General features: G+C 36.9%; 2 protein-coding genes across 2 annotated transcripts; both read left to right on the plus strand.

Annotated features, from left to right (window-relative positions):
• Positions 1-8,687: 8,687 nt before the first annotated feature.
• Positions 8,688-9,344, plus strand: LOC131309541 (uncharacterized). Its single transcript, XM_058336157.1, has one exon. It carries the CDS (start codon positions 8,688-8,690, stop codon positions 9,342-9,344), a length of 657 nt encoding a protein of 218 aa, XP_058192140.1.
• A 24-nt stretch (positions 9,345-9,368) lies between these two features.
• On the plus strand, positions 9,369-12,193 carry LOC131309542 (uncharacterized). The gene is made up of 6 exons (XM_058336158.1): positions 9,369-9,646; positions 9,950-10,418; positions 10,608-10,781; positions 10,851-11,030; positions 11,213-11,281; positions 12,116-12,193. The coding sequence occupies exons 1-6, from the start codon at positions 9,369-9,371 to the stop codon at positions 12,191-12,193; spliced, it is 1,248 nt and encodes a 415-aa protein (XP_058192141.1).
• The last annotated feature ends 2,290 nt before the right edge of the window (positions 12,194-14,483 follow it).

A 14,483-nucleotide genomic window follows, 5' to 3' on the forward strand; every position in this document is an offset into this window, starting at 1 on the left:
TCGGTCTCATGAGATCATTTCCCTTTACTATCGCAGATACACCTCAGTTATGTACCGAGTGTGTACCCCAATAACTACAACAAGGAGAAAGCTTATCACGTCTGAATCACAACTAGGGTTCGCCTATCTTATACACCACTTCACAAATCACTTCACAATCATAGCTGGACACTCGCCAGGTTTTATCATCAGAAAATATCACTGGATCACTGCCAGGTTTTATCATCAGAATCATCGCTGGACAACCGCCAGGTTTTATCATCAGAAAATATCACTGGATCACTGCCAAGTTTTATCATCACAAATATCGTTGGACCACCGCCAGGTTTTATCATCAGAAAATATTACTGGATCACCGCCAAGTTTTATCATCACAAACATCGCTGGACCACTGCCAGGTTTTATCATCAGAAAATATCACTGGACCACCGCCAGGTTTTATCATCACAAACATCGTTAGACCACCGCCAGGTTTTAAATCATCACTGGACTTACTTTGCCAGTTCCAAATCAAATTCATCACTTCATCACTGGGCTTACTTTGCCAGTTTCAAATTACCACATGCAACTCATCACTTCTCAACATCACACCTGCAAACAATCTAAAAATAAAACTCTCATTCATCCCTTACCTAGTATCGTCTAGGTAAATTCTATTTCGCATACCACCCCATGTCTCTAAGGTCCAATCTAGCATCCAAATCAAGTATCGGTGCAATATACAATTAAAACGAATAATAATTAAAATAAATAATAATTAAAACAAATAACAAGCAATGCAATCACACAACCTCTTATGAATGGGCCGTTGCCCTTAGTCTTGCATGGTCAAGATGTCATTAATAATGTAAGAACTGAAAAGAAAATTTTTAAGAAAAGAAATTTTTTAAAAATATTTATTTTAGGCTCTTATTAATTATTTCTAAGAAATTAGATTGATTAAAAAATAATTAAATACATTAATTAAGTAAAAATATTTAGAATAATTAACATGACCTTATTAAGAGCCCTAAAGGTCCTATGCAACTAGTTGAGCATTAAAAGTTGGGTTCGGAGGGTCGCGGAATTATTTTAAATAAAGATATTAACAAAAGTTGCCGAAAGTAAAACAAATGGATAATAAATTATTTAATATATAAAATAGGTCGAGGTTAGTAACGTTTCATATTTGGAAGGTAAGGAGTCTAAATAAAATTATTCGGACATTTATAATAAGGTTTATAAGGTCGTAAGGAAATTTTGTTTGGAAACATTATAAAAATATAATAATTAGTAAATTAAATAAAAAAATATAAAATTAACAAGATATCATCTTTGAGATGCGAGAAGTCTAGAAAAAGTAGTTTGGATGTTAAAAACATTGTTCGGAAGGTCGCAAAGATTTTTCGTTTGAAAATTTTGAATGAAAATAAGTAAAAAAATTAAATAAATAGATATTAAAATAAAAAAAATGATATTAACAAGTTATGATCTTTGCAGTGTGAGAAGTCTAGGAAAATTAGTCCGGGTGTCAAAAATAGTGTTTGGGATGTCGAAAAGTGGTTTCGAAACATTTAAAGTTACTAAATAAGAGTATATAAATTAAAATGATATAATTAATACGTTTTATTCTAATATGATATTACATTGTAAGAAAATAATATTAAGTCAGTAGTTTTTTATAATATTAATATCAGAAAGATTGTAAAATAAATATCATAATGGTCATCTTCTTCGTAAATAATTACAAATAAAGTATCAAACTCAAAAATAATATCAAATTGGTAAATACGGCAGAAAATGCGCGGTGAACTATATTTTTTTTGGTTCGGGACATAGGGTTAAGCATATAAACACTTAATATACTTGGAAAAGGGGTTGGAATGAATTATAATACCTTGATTGGATCGAATTGAATCAAAAACGAAACTTAAATTTTGGGAAAGAAGGCTTCGGGTTCTTCGATCGGGAGACCTTGGGATCGAATTGGATGATGTTTAGGGATGCTTGGAGTTGTAGGAAGTGATTAGAATGGGGGAATTGGATTTCGGTTGAACGTAGCTATGAAACCCACTTTTCTCGCTCTAACTTTCTCTCTCTAAAACTCCATTGATTGGAGCTTGGTTTTCTTTTGTTTTTCTCTTCTTTTCTGGTCGGTGGAGTGTGGAAAATATCGTGGTATTTTAGTGGGTCAATGGGGTGGGGTATTTATAGGAGAATTTTGGTGGAAGAGAATAAGAGTGAATTTAATGGGGTTGGGTTCATGAGATTTGGAATGGACGAATTGGGTTTGATTTTAGGGTTAGGGAGGAAGTAGAGACTGAGTAGGAGACAGAGAGATGGAAGGAGTTTGAGGTGAGGGAGGAGAAGGAGTGTGCATGCACGCATGTGTGTGTATAAAAAAATTTAAAAAGAATGCATGTATATATTGCATGCATAATTGTATTTAAAAAAAAGAATTGCATTAAGGAAAATAATTCTAATAATATTATATTTAGGAAAAAAAAATTTGGTCAAAAATCCGGATCGTTACATTTTTTGAAGCAAATTTTTAATTGAGTCATCATACTTTACTTATTTAAAAACTCGGGGCCCGTTTCGCTATCTTTTGTTTTTTGGGTTTTATTGTTGATATACGTGAAGAAAATGGTCTTGAAAAGCATAAGAAGTTAAAAAATCCCCAAAATGTCCAAAAATAATCTTAGTGGAATTGCGTCTCATTTACAATTGAGATCATTGCCAATCTCTTTAATCTTATATTGCGAAATGGTAGTTCGAAGATAAAAATAAAAACCGTGTTAACTTGCTCTATTTATTTAACTATGACTTTTTTTAAATCAAATGTAAGAATATATCATTTATAACTTATCGTTGGGAGGGGAAAAAAAAGAGGTAGAACAAAAATTGTGGATTGGAGGAAACAAAAAAAGAGAGAAAAAGAATGGAGGAAAATTAAGGGACTACTTGGGCATCGAACCCTAGAGACACGACATCTTTGACAATCGCAGCAACCATTACAGCAAGCAAATGGTTGTGTTACAATGGGAAACTCTTTTTATTTATAATTTAACTCGAAAACCTTTTTTTTTGGTTGCCCAGCCCGGGGGTTTGCCCAAGACCGAGGGCTTGCGGGGTTTTCCCCGGGGCCGGCCCTGCCTGCACCACCCCTGCCACCCTCTCCCCGTGGCTCGACCTTCACTTCTTGGGCCCCCACCACGCCCCTCCCACTCTCCCGGTTTGCACCATACTTTCGTCCACAGCCACGCCCTTCCCACTCTCTTCCACTTGCCCAGTTTGCACCGTACTTTCCTCCACAGCCACTTCCCTTCCACTCTCTTCCGCCCTCGTCCACCACGCCCCTCCCCCTTTCGTTCACCACACCCCTTCCACCTTCGTCCACCACGCCCCTCCCACTCTCTTCCACTTACCGGGGCTGCACCAGACTTTCCTCCACAGGCAAAGGTGGAACCAAAAATTGATTCTATCTTGGGCTAATCTAAAAAAAAATTTGCCCAAACATTTTGGTGGGCAAATTTTTTTTCAATTTTATAAATCGTACCGGATACGTATCGCGTATCTTAAAATACGTTCAAGATTTTTGGAGGAGGAAGAATACTAAAGACAATAGTGGGGAAGAAGAGTATTTGCATTACATTTGAACTCAAAAAATTTTTTTTGCTTGGCACAAAATGGCTAGAACCTATCCCTATTTATACTACTTCATGGAAAGCTCTAGTACAAAGATATTTTCATACAAGATAAACTTTGAGATAATTCTAGATTTACATTTATGGCTAATTCTCACAAAAAAACTCTGGATATTTCACAATGATATTTTAGAGCTTCTAGAGCTAGATATTTTAGAATTTCTAAAAATCAAGGGCGTTAGCTATGTTGGGGCCTAGGGGCCCCAACCCAGAGTTTTAAATTTTATTTTTTTTATATACTTGATTTCGAATATTATTGATAATTGTTCATATATATAGGTACTTATAATCGTAATAATTTTGGTTTGATTTGATAAAAAATCGGTTATTTTACATTCTCATTTCTCAATTTTTTTCATAAATAAAAAATAAACTTGTGGCTGTTGAAATAACCTAAAGAAAAATGCAAAATTATTGATATACTTTAACTACATTAGGCTAAAATTATTTCAATGTACAAATTTAATGTGTTGGAAAGCAAACACTTTATGATATAATAAGTATACATTCCGACAAAAAATATATAACTATTAAGCTGGCCCCTTGAGATCAAATTCTGACTCCACTACTTATAAAAACTAGATATTTATAATTTTTTTGGAGGGAATTTCTAAAGTGGACCTGGGCTATAGCCCAATCCATGGTGGGTGTACTTCCGCCCTTGTCCACAGGTGCCACTTCCCTCCCACTCTTTTCCACCAACCAAGGTTGCACCAGACGTGGACTTGGTGATGGCTGGTATCCCTCGTGAGCCTGTGTAGCATTTCTACTCTAGTCAAGTTCGCTCGAGGTTCTATTGGTTTTTCTTACATACTACCGGATAATAGGATTGGTGTGACATGTGCACAGATATCATAGTCACACGTATATGATCAATTTGGTGTGATGTAGGTACATACTGAGTTTGTGCATGATCGATTGATTGATATGATAGAGGTACATACTCATTTGTACATGTTCATTTTGGTATGATAAATGTAGATACTTAGTTTGGTATGGAAAAATTGAGCCCACATGTAAACAAAAAGTGGTACACAACAATCTAAACACAATATTGCACTAGTGTTGTGATTGGATTAATGTTGTGTTTGTAGCATTATTGATATGTAAAGTAGTTGTGTCGGATATTGGCATTCAATATTTGGCTAATTATACGGATACCGGATAACTTGTAACCCCATTAATCATTAATACTCTGCATAAAAAATCAAAATCATGTATGAAATGTCTAAAATGCTTTTTAAACACCACTGGTGCTATACTTGAAATAATACGCTTGAAAACTTGAATATTTTGATGTGTTCTCTTCCCTTAATAAAAATAGATTATTCCAAGTTTCCAACAACTTGAGTTATTAAAATAGATTAGTCGAGGTGCGCAAAAGATACCCAGCACAGACACATGTATCAAAGAGATAAAGAAAAAAAAAAATCCTAACTACTAAAAAACATATACCAGCACCCAACACAGACACATGTACCAAATCTATGTAACGTGGGTCAAAACCATGAGAAATTTATTCAACCACACACACTTGCACAAAAATTTTACACACACACTCACATCTTTTGGTGGGGCCCACATATACTGAAAGTGTAATGTATGTGGGCCTTCATATAAATGTGAGTGGGTTTGTGTATAAGGTCCCGTTCAAGAACACCTTCTTAAAAAATAAGTACTTATTTCATATTTTCAAACTAAAAAATAATGTAAATGGAAAATAATTTATTGATTTTTTTTGCACCGTTCAAAAGATCTCAATGAGATCTATCAAACAAGATCGATATTGCTCGAAAAATTATTTGTGTAAACACATTATTTTTGAGTTTGAAATTACCTTTTTAAAAAATAGTAAGTACTTAATTTAGGCAAATATGGGTTTGGCGGAGAGAAATTTGAGAAATTTAAGTTTTTCGATCAAAATTTGGGCAAAATTTTGAAACAAAAATGTTACTCACACAACACCAAACACAACCTCTCACATACATATGGGCTCCACACACACTACTATGTGTGAGTTCCACATGTATGTGAGAGGTTGTATGAGTTGTTGTATTTGGATTGTCCATTTTGAAATGCGTATAAGAGAGATGAGATCAAGAATTTGTGGGGCCCAATCGCCACGTGCGCGAGTTACATAGGATCCTTGCAGGGATCACTGCACCAGTTTCCGTTTTGCTAATAGCAATGCTTATCACTGGCAACCAAACAAAGAGTCTATTTGCACATACAAACTACACAAATCATACACATACCGCTGATGTGGGAAAAAATGGGACCCAAATTCCTTAAATTGACATGTGCAAGATCTTCTTCACCAGAAAGGATGAAAAAGAGACAGAAATTAATCAACAAACAGATAAAAAACAAAACCCAATTCCCATTCTCTCCAATCTCTAGATTCTTAGCAAATTTCACCTTCTCAAAGGTTAGATGAATTTTGAAAATTGTCCAAAAAAGCACCCACGAAGTGAGCATAAGTAAATAACCAAGAGTCGCCCTTCCACATTAGCCAACATATAGATTTTAAACTATTTTCGATGCCCTTAACCATACTATCTCATCACTCATTGCTGGGCATTCAATCGAACACCTAGTAGGCACTATCGTCGAATATTTTTCAATTCTCTAATTCTCTAACCAATGGGTTAGGATTAAGCATCATACCTCAATTTAACAAAATATAACAACACCACACAATTAGGAAAGGGAAGCAACTGCAAAACAATTGTTTATAGCCATTTTAGGCAATTTCGAATGGCTCAGTTCTTACTCTAATATCCTCCCTTTTTTCATCTTGGTTTTTGTGCTTGTATTCTTTAGGGTAAAATACATACTTGCCCCTTAAACTATCCAAAAAATGTTTATTTCGTCCTTAAACTATCAATTGCACACATTTACCTCTTAAACTACCCATTGCATACTTATTAAGGACAATTCACGTTTTCCATCCATTGAACAAACAGAAAATTTAGTTGATGGCTATATATGTCATTTCTAGTACCAATACATGTATTTATATGTATCTCCTCCTTCCTCTCAATCTCTCTCACAGTCCCATCCTCTCTCTCTCTTTTACGTCTCTTATTTTGATAGCCTAACCGTCAGTTACTAGTACACATAAAAAAAGCTTTGGCATCATGATTCTATTAATGGTAACAGCATAATTAGGCAAATGATTGTCTTTGATTGTGTTATGCTAGGGTTTTGGATCGGGTGAGAATGATTTTAAGTGTTAGGGTGTTAGGGTTTTCGAGTACAAGTCTAAAATACCCCTCTTTTAGGCAACATTAGGTTAGTGCTTTTCCGTCCAATCTATGGGTCTTCTGTTTGTTCAATGGATTGAAAATGTGAATTGTCCTTAATTAGTATGCAAGGAGTAGTGTAAAAGGCTGTGCAATTGATAGTTTAAGGACGAAGTAAACATTATTTGGATAGTTTAATGGGCAAGTATGTATTTTACCCTATTGTTTATTGACCAACCAAGAAAAGAGGAAAAAGGGGAGAGAGATTTACCCCATACTCCATGAACAAATTGATCTTTTGTCCATTTAAAACCGAAAAAGAGATACCAGTTCTTTCAAAACAATCTATTTTTGCACTTCAACAAACTAATGTAAAATTTAGTGCTCGAATTCAAGAACCTATAACTCAATTTTACATGAACGGATTTTGTGATTGTTTTGCATGACTTGTCATGCACAAAGGTATTTTTCTTGAATTTTATCTAAACAAAAAACATTTTCCTTCAATTTGAGTCAATGAATACGGAAGGTGGCCGCTATTTGCAGCATACTTCTTGCTACTCGCAGCCGATTAAAACTTTTATCAATTATGGACAAAAATGCCCTCATGCAGTTTGACCATTATACCCCTAAAACCTCATGTTATTTGACCATTTTAACCTTTGAGAATATTACATAACTCATTACATACAACCACAAAAAATCATCTCCTTGATTTCCCTCCTTCCCCCATTCAAACTCCTCCATTTTCATCCCTACCCAGCTGCCATTACCCACCACCAGGCCCCTCCCACCAGCAGCCAAGTCTGCCTATCTTCCTCCTCTCCTCGTCCTCCTACATTGTCAATGAAAATCTCGATTGCTTCCTCTCCCTCCATTTATAAAAAAGAAATAGTTGACCCATCAATACACCACGATTTGGAGTCGGAAGATCACACAATGGAAGTAGAGAAACCTATCACAAATGTTGTAGTGACGGAGCAAAAACCGCAGCAAGATGTAAGCCCACCCTCCATTTTCAATTCAGAAGCCCTCCATTTTCAATTTCAGTTCTGGCCCGACACAGTTGGACACGCAGTGCCAAAACTTTACTAACTTTTCAGACTCTAATATCTTAATTATGTACAACTATTCGGATATTAATATCCGAATATTGTCAACATTGTTGGACTCTTATATCCAAATTTAGCACCAGTTTTCAGATATTAATATCTGAATGAAACTGCAGAGAATCATGCACTTACAGTTGGATACACAGTGCCAAAACTTTACTAACTTTTCGGACTCTAATGTCTGAATTATGTACAACTATTTAGATATTAATATCCGAATATCGTCAACATTGTTGGACTCTTATATCCGAATTTAGTGTCAGTTTTCAGATATTAATATCTGAATAAAACTGCAGAGAATCCTACACTTATCTAGTTTGTCTTTGGGTGTTACATGGTGACACTTCAACACTTGGTAGTTATGTAGGGCCATCGACTTTACCTACTTCGACTAGTCCTTCATACGATTATATTGAGCATTTTACAACGGAGACGGTGAGTGTTTTTTTGATAGAGTATTTATCTTGTGCAATCTTATATTACGGGCTATAATTTTTTGTTATGTGTGTATAGGTTTTTTCATCCGATGAAGCATTGGTAGATTGGATAAGATGCACTGGTAAACAACACGGGTTTATTATTGTGATTAAGGATCTGAGAAATGTATTAAGAATCGCACACCTAGGATGAGATTTTCATGTGAAATGAGTGGTAAGTATAGGCCATTTGTGAAGAAAGTTGATGGGAATGAGGTAGCTGTGAAGAAGAGAGTGCGATCCACGGGCACCAAAAAATGTGAATGCCCATTTGAATTGAAAGCTATAAAGGGCAATGACGGTTCGACTGTCTCTGTCCACAATGGCACCCACAACCATCCTCCAGCGCTGTACTTGGAGGGCCATTCGTATGCTGAGAGGTTGTCAACAGAGCAGATTAGCACAGTGGTTGATTTGTCAGTCGCTTTGGTGAAACCCAGAGAAATCCTAACCCATTTGAAGGTTCAAGATCCTGAGAACGTAACGTCTATGAAAACTGTGTACAATGTACGACAAAAGTATCGAGTGATAGAGAAAGCTGGGAAATCTCAAATGCAACATTTGTTGGATTGGCTAGAAAAGTACCACTATGTTCATTGGACCCGTGGGAACGAGACTGAGAATGTCACGAAGTTGTTTTGGCCTCCCTCATCTGCCGGGGAGATGTTACGTGCTTTTCCCCATGTGTTAATGATGGATTGCACATACAAGACGAATAAGTACAAGTTTCCTTTGCTTCAAATTGTTGGTGTAACATTGACGAAGATGATTTTTTGTGCAGCGTTTGCTTTCATGAAGTGTGAAAAAATGGAAAACTACACTTAGGTCTTGGAGAAACTAAAAGGCATGATGGATCCCAACGCGCTTCCGTCCGTTATCGTCACGGATAGGGAGTTGGCGCTTACGAATGCCATCACAAATGTTTTCCCTCATGCTACCAACCTCCTATGTAGGTGGCATATTGGCAACAACATGTTAGCCAAGGGTAGAAAGATGTTTGATGACAAGATGTGGGAGGAGTTTATTTGCAGTTGGGGCCTAGTTTTCCTTTCATCGAGTGTTGCGCAGTACAAGGAGCGCCTTTGTGTTTTGAAGTGTAATTTTGAAATGGTTCCTGCAGCACTTGAGTACGTCAAGAAAAATTGATTGGTACCCTACAAAGAGAGGTTTGTAGGAGCTTGGACGGACAAAATTATGCATTTCGAAAACCTAACAAGTAATAGGTAAATGCTTCATTCGTAGCTCTGGCATTTTCCTTAATATTCATGTTATTCACGCGTTTTTGGAAAATTTTCATATATTCATGTTATTTGCTACGGTTAATATCTTGCCATATTTATTCATAAGGCGGAGAGTTCACATTCGCAGCTAAAAAATCATCTTGAAAACTCGCAATGCAATTTTGATACTATATGGGAAAAGATTCACAGATTGATGCTGTTACAAGTTACTGAATTCAAAGCTTCGTTTGAGAAGAGCCTTAATTCTGTGCAACATGATTTTAGGACAACTCTATTTGATAGGCTAAGGGGAGTTGTTTCGTCGAATGCCATGACACTTGTTTTAGCGGTATCCCATCAAGTCGAATGGTTTGTGGAATCGAAGCGTCAGTGCGAGTGTTCTTTGAGGCACACCCATGGTTTACCTTGCGCTCATGAGATTGCTCCTTACAAGATGGCAAATATCCCCCTACCGATTGAGTTAATCCACGACCATTGGAAGAGGCTTTCTTTGCTTGCAACCCAGAATGAGGGTTCGATGGAGGAGACGCTTTTGGCTTACTTTGATTGTTTTTACAACAAGTTCTTGAATGAAGATCAATATGATGTAAAGCTCAATTATGTTAAGAAGATGCAAGAGCTTGCTCATCCGAAAATCAGTATTCTCGTTGAACCCAAAGTGAATGCACAACCACGCGGTCGGAAGTCAACGAAAGAAAAAAATGCAGCCAAAGACCAAAATTCGACGTGTAGGGATTCTTCTGGCCTCCCTTCAAACCCCTAAACCCGTCAAATAGAAACCGCAGCTCAATCTGAAAGGGAAAGCAAAAGTTCCAGCACAACTTTTTATATGCCCTTCATCAATCAGTTCTCGGAACCAATAAGACCTTACATAGAATCGGTCAAGGATGTTGAAGATGATGGGAATTGTGGGTTTTGGGCAGTGTCGGGCTTCATGAAAGGCGATGTTCATGAGTGGTTAATGGTAATAAGTGATTTGCTGAAAGAGTTGGAAACCCATTTACACCTTTACGAACAAGTGGTAAGGGGGACCCAAAGGGCTAGGGAATTACTTCACATCTTGTCATAGTATGAAACTCTGGCGCCCCAGGAACATTGGATGACAATGCCAGACATGGGTCACATCATAGCATCTGCTTATAATTGTGTCCTTGTCTATTTATCAAATGTTCAATGTCTTACATTCCTCCCCCTCCAATCGAAGCCTTTACCCTCTATGAAACGAAAGGTTATTGCTATCGGGTTTGTTGACGGCGGAAACTTTGTACAGGTATTATTTTGGTAAATGATTTGTTGTCATCTATATAATGAATTGTGTTCCTTAAGTCCAACTTAATTTATCTTTTATAAGTACCTAATGCAATTTGACAGGTATTCCTAAAAAAAGGTTCCCCTATGCCGCCAATAGCTTGCAATTGGAAAAGACATCATATTTCTATTGCTAAAAATTAGGATGCAGCACATGTTGCGGCCATTCAGAAGTTCAACGAGATCATCGGCGTTGACGTAGCAACAAAGGAGGTCATCCATGTCAATTAGTCATTTTTAGATTGAGAAACGATTTAATGTGTTGTATTATATAATGTGTTCTAATGTTATGAAAATTGGATAAATACGTCTGCTTGTAGTTTTCGGATCGTCAAGGAAACTCTTATATTGTATTTCTGTTTGAAAACTCATAGTTGTCAAGTCTGTGACATTCTGTTCAGAAACAAGAATGTCATAGTTTTCATTCTGTTCGGAAATTAGAATCCAATTAAAGGTATACAAAATAAGATATTAAAGTCCGAACATGGGTATAAATTTTGGATATTTCTTTCCGAAATTATTGATCCAATTCGAACATTAGTATCCGAATGGTGTCAGGCTATCTCATAGTTTTCATTCGGTTCGAAAATTAGAATCCAATTAAAGGTATGCAAATCAGATATTAAAGTCTGAACATGGGTATAACTTTTGGATATTTGTTTTCGAAATTATTGATCCAGTTCGAACATTAGTGTCCAATTGGTGTTATTCTATCTGATAGTTCTTATTCTATTTGGAAATTAAAATCCAAGTACTGGTATATAAATCAGAAATTAAAGTCCAAAACTTGCTATATATTTCGGATATTTATTTCCGAATGAATGGGCTGTAATGGACGAAAAAGAGTGTGGATATTAAAAGGAGAATTTGAAAATTAACTCCCTTATTTATTATTGTTGAAAATGGTTCGGCATGATTATTCAATGAAATTTCAGATTCCCTAAAAAATTGCAACGGGTTATCTGGAGTACAAAATGGGTTTTTGGAGCAAAATTCTTTCTCGTCAAATGTGCTGACTGATACTTCAGATTCTTTCAAATAATGCAGTGGATTATCTGGAGTACGAAATGGGTTTTTGGAGCGAAGTTCTTCCTTGTCAAACATGCTGACAAGAGTATTCAATGACACTTCTGATTCTTTCAAATAATACAGCGGGTTATCTGGAGAAAAAAATTGAGTTTAAAAACATAGTGGGGAACGATGTGGCAACGATGGACATAATCGAACTAGACTAGGTTGGCTCGAACGACTTTTATGTAAAATTTTAGTTCATAGAATCTTATTGTAAAATATGAAATTCATGCAAACCCTTTTTTTTTTGGTAGTGTTCTATGTTTGTCTAGAGCATTGTCCATTTGTACGGCATTCCTCATTTAAATCTAAATTTTCACATACGAGTATTGTCTAGCGAATTATTTGTGCCTATGAAAGTATCAAAAATGATTCAAACCATAAAATTTACGTTTTGGTGTCCTACTTAGCATTCATATTTTCACAGTATCCAATTACCACAAATATGCTAATAGTTATTCGCAATAAAACAAAAGTCATTCCACCATAGAAAGTAGTCCATAAACCATGGCCATAAAGTGTCCAAAATAAATACAAGGCCATAAAATCCATCAAAAACAAGTCATATAACACCAAGTCTCAAGTACGGTCACGGCGCCGGCACCTAGTGTAATGACTCGAGCGACGATTCGAACTAGGGCCTGCTATGCTCGCTTCAGTAGCCTCCGTTCCCCTCAAAGTCCTTCGCACTTCAACAAGTGCTTGTCGCAGTTCATACGGGCAAGTTGAAGTCGTAGCCCTAGTACCACCCAAAACACTGTCCAAAATAGCCAAAGCAGCTGCATTGCACTCTTCCGCACTCTCGGTATACGACACCTCTACGGGACGGGGTGAGACCCTGAAGTGGGAGACCGTCCAAAACCAAGGAAGATAGTTGGGGTGTGACTCTCACGGGACTCCACGCTAAATCGGAACTCGTTTCTTCGCATTCATGATATGATGGCGCCAATTTTTCCATTGACCATCTGTGTACGCGTAAACCACACTATACGAATGACTATTAGCGCCTCTACTACCTCGCAACGGGACTAACGGAGGCCCAGGGATCAACTACACCATGCCGAACTGCCTCAATACTCTATCAGGTGGGTACGGCTCAAGGACGGCCATGGCACGAATGCAGCTAGTGTAAAAAACAACATCTGCGACTACACTTGCATGTGGCTCATCCTCCCCTACATTATCATATGGCTCATCCTCCTGTAGAACAACATGTGGCTCATCCTCTTGTACCTCCGAATGTATCTCAATCTCCACATCCTTCTCTACCTGAGCATGTTGCTCAACCTCCACAACCTCCTTTACTTCCGAATGTACCTCCTCTGAATGCACCTCAACCTCTTGCCTCTGCCCTTGTCCTCGTTTCCTTTCCGAAGTTAAAGTTTGCTCAGCCTTCCACTTCCTTGCAGAAACGGTAGGAGGAACTCGTTTCATTTCTTGTACATTGCAAACAATACGTTAGAACCGTAGTTGTCAAAATCGTACGATTTACACAAAAACGATAAGAATTTATAAATGAATCAAGGTTTATCACATTATTGCATTTGACTAATATGAAACCACATGCAAAACTATAGTATTTATTTTCCTACTAGGTACTAGAGTCTACCTCACGATGTTGCTTAGCCACCACATCCTCCTCACCCCCAACCTCTTGCCTCTCTGCCCTCGTCCTAGTGTCTTGCCTCGTTTACTTTCCAAAGTTAAAGCTTGCTCAACCTTCCTCTTCCTTGCAGAAACGTTAGGAGGAACTCGTGTCATTGTATTTCCTGTACATTGTAAACAATACATTAGTCTAACGCTTGAATTAAAGGTAGGTGAATTAGATGCTAATTTCTGAATAACGATACATAAATCAGTGTCACACCCCGTGTCTAGAAACACCCAAAACGAAGTTTAACAAAGAATAAACTACCGTGTCAGGTAATACCAATGACAAGCCACATAAACCTTGGCTATAGAATTATATCAGAATCCATCAATGGTAACATGACAAAAACTTTCCATCAATAAACTTTTACTTTCAAGCTCGTAAGAGAAGCATTAAATTGGCATAAGACTTGCACATGTAATAAAATATGAGCCAAGTGTAAAGAAAACCCCACCTCTAACTTCTACACAAAAGATTCACCAACATGTCATTCACGGCCTATGTATCTCAGACGACCTCGAAACCTCGTTAACACCTAGTACATAATTGATATCACCAAATCACCTTTACGAAAAGAAAAAATCAAGTTTACTTGCACAAACCAACATATGAAATGCATATCCCTCCCAAATAGGAGACTCAAAGTTGTATTTTTAAAGACTAGTCCGTACAGAGTTAAGAACCACGAATTTA

This window comes from Rhododendron vialii, chromosome 12a (genome assembly GCF_030253575.1).
Source record: "Rhododendron vialii isolate Sample 1 chromosome 12a, ASM3025357v1".
Classification (NCBI taxonomy): Eukaryota; Viridiplantae; Streptophyta; class Magnoliopsida; order Ericales; family Ericaceae; genus Rhododendron; species Rhododendron vialii.

What these genes read in the sequence shown, in the direction of transcription:
- LOC131309541 (XM_058336157.1), top strand. Translation starts at nt 8,688, where the DNA reads ATGAGTGGTAAGTATAGGCCATTTGTGAAGAAAGTTGATGGGAATGAG.
- LOC131309542 (XM_058336158.1), top strand. Translation starts at nt 9,369, where the DNA reads ATGGATCCCAACGCGCTTCCGTCCGTTATCGTCACGGATAGGGAGTTG. An exon ending in GTATTCTCGTTGAACCCAAA is followed by an intron (nt 10,419 to 10,607) that starts GTGAATGCACAA and finishes TTCATCAATCAG; the next exon opens with TTCTCGGAACCAATAAGACC. An exon ending in TTGACGTAGCAACAAAGGAG is followed by an intron (nt 11,282 to 12,115) that starts GTCATCCATGTC and finishes CAAATAATGCAG; the next exon opens with TGGATTATCTGGAGTACGAA.